The 2220-nt window shown below is 38.3% G+C and overlaps 1 protein-coding gene across 1 annotated transcript in view; it reads left to right on the top strand.

Moving 5' to 3' along the window:
- The first annotated feature begins 409 nt into the window (after positions 1-409).
- The window catches only part of CYLC1 (cylicin 1), an 83932-nt gene continuing 82121 nt past the window's right edge, over positions 410-2220 (top strand). The window contains exon 1 of the mRNA XM_023764851.1: positions 410-420. Within this exon, the coding sequence (XP_023620619.1) occupies positions 410-420 (11 nt within the window). The remainder of the gene's footprint in view (positions 421-2220) is intronic.

Below are 2220 nucleotides of genomic sequence, written 5' to 3'. Positions count from 1 at the left end.
CAGGCTGGCAGGCAGAATCAATTAGGGGCAATCAGGCAGGCAGGCAGTCCCAGATTGTGAGAGGGATGTTCAAGGGGTCCCACATTGGAGAGGGTGCAGGCTGGGCTGAGGGATACCCCTCATGCATGAATTCCATTCACTGGGCCTCTAGTATATTTACAATCATATAATATAAACAGAGTTCTAGAAGAGCTTTTATATTAGAAGACTATAACATTGCTAAGAGAGTTTTTGTAATAGAAGCCCCTGTCATACAATATTGTCTCTTGTATGACAACCTCTGAAGAGAAAATTAATGATCTGGATGATAATTCTAAAAAAGTTATTTATAGTTCAAAACAGAGAAATAAAGGAAATAAATGTAATAGAGAAGTTCAGATACATAGAAAGTAAAATTATAAATCCCAACATGTATGGACTGTGAGTTACAGAGGAGGAGCAATATTCAAAGAATGGCTTATAGCTTTCCAGAATTGTTTTAAGACACACATACTCAGAAATATGAGTTAAAACCAAGAAGAATAAATAAAACCAAAGTCAAAACCTTTACCCATCATAGAGAAATGTACATCAAATATAATGATAGTAACAGAAATTAGAAATGAATGAACTGCATCTTTTTTATCCAATCATCAGTGGAACAACAATTAGCTATTGTAAACAAAGCCAATAAACATAGGGGTACATATACCTTTACAATAAGTGCTTTCAAATTTTTCAGGAAGATATATTGAAGAGACACGTCTGGGTCATATTGTAGATTTATTCTTAATTGTTCGAGGAACTCCATATTGTTTTCTAGCAGGGCTATAACAATTTATACCCCCCCAATAGAAGATGTGATACATATACAAAGTGAGATACTCAGCCATAAAAGAGATGAAATATTTCTATTTTAAACTACATAAATGGATCTGGAGAGTGGCATGTTAAGTGACATAAGTTAGATAGAAGAGCAGTAGGGCCATATAATGTCACTTACATGAAGGATATAACATAAAGATCAACAGCCCTGGCCAGTGTTCTTCAGTGGCTAGAACATTGACCTATGCGCCAAAGGATTGAGGGTTTGATTCCAGGCCATGGCATCTACCTGGGTTGCAGGTTCAATCTCCCCCAGCCCTGGTCTGTGGTATGCAGAAGGCAATCAATCCATGGGTCTCACATAGATATTTCTCTCTCTCTCTCTCTCTCTCTCTCTCTCTCTCTCTCTCTCTCTCTCTCCCTTCCTTCCAATATCTCTAAAAATCAATGGAAAAAATATACTCAGGTGAAGATTTTAAAAACCACAAAACAAAGATCAACAGACAAACAAAACAAACTTTTACAAGAGAAAACACTATGGTGGTTAACTGAGGAGAAGAGGGGTGTGGAAGCAGATAAAGAGGGTATAGGGGGTCAAAATATAGTGATGGAATGTGAATAGACTTTGGGTGGTGAGCACACAATGGAATATACAGATGATGTATTATAAAATTGTACATCTGAGCCCTACCCTTTTTGGCTCAGTGGATAGAGCATTGGCCTAAGAACTGAAGGGTCCCAGGTTTGATTCCAGTCAAGGGTACCTACCCTGGTTGCAGGCTCGATCCCCAGCCCTGGTCAGAGTGCATGCAGGAGGCAAACAATTGATGTTTTTCTTTCTCTGTCTCTCACCTTCCCTTCCACTCTCTATAAAAATCAATGGAAAAAATATCCTTGGTGAGGATTAACACCAATAAATAAATAAATAAATAAACAAACAAACAAACAAACTGTACACCTGAAACATATAATATGATTAAACAATGTTATCCCAAAAAACTTAAAAGAAGTCAATGACTCATCTTTATTTTTGAATGAAAACAACTGCCTACATAGAATTTTTTTTTAATTTTTTTATTGCTTAAAGTATTACAAAGGGTATTACATAGGTGTCCTTTATAGAATTTTATATCCTGGTAAATTGTTACTCAACAGTGAGGAAAAAAATTAACTACATAACAAGAACAAGTCATTATCCTAATATATAAAAACCCAGGGTCCATAACAACCAAAGGCTCAACCAACCGGAAGTCAGTCCTGCAGTCAGTGCTGGGTTGCCGAGGAGACCCAGCACTGACCGCTGCTGCTGCAGGGCAGCGACCCAAAACTGACTACTGAGGGGCCTGCGGATCCAGGCCCGGAGAGAGGGCTGAAGAGAGAGGCAGAGTTCTGAACTTGAGCCTCAATGGCAGCTGT

Source organism: Myotis lucifugus, unplaced genomic scaffold (assembly GCF_000147115.1).
Source record: "Myotis lucifugus unplaced genomic scaffold, Myoluc2.0 scaffold_4, whole genome shotgun sequence".
NCBI lineage: Eukaryota > Metazoa > Chordata > Mammalia > Chiroptera > Vespertilionidae > Myotis > Myotis lucifugus.
This window is presented reverse-complemented; position numbering and strand designations above follow the sequence as displayed.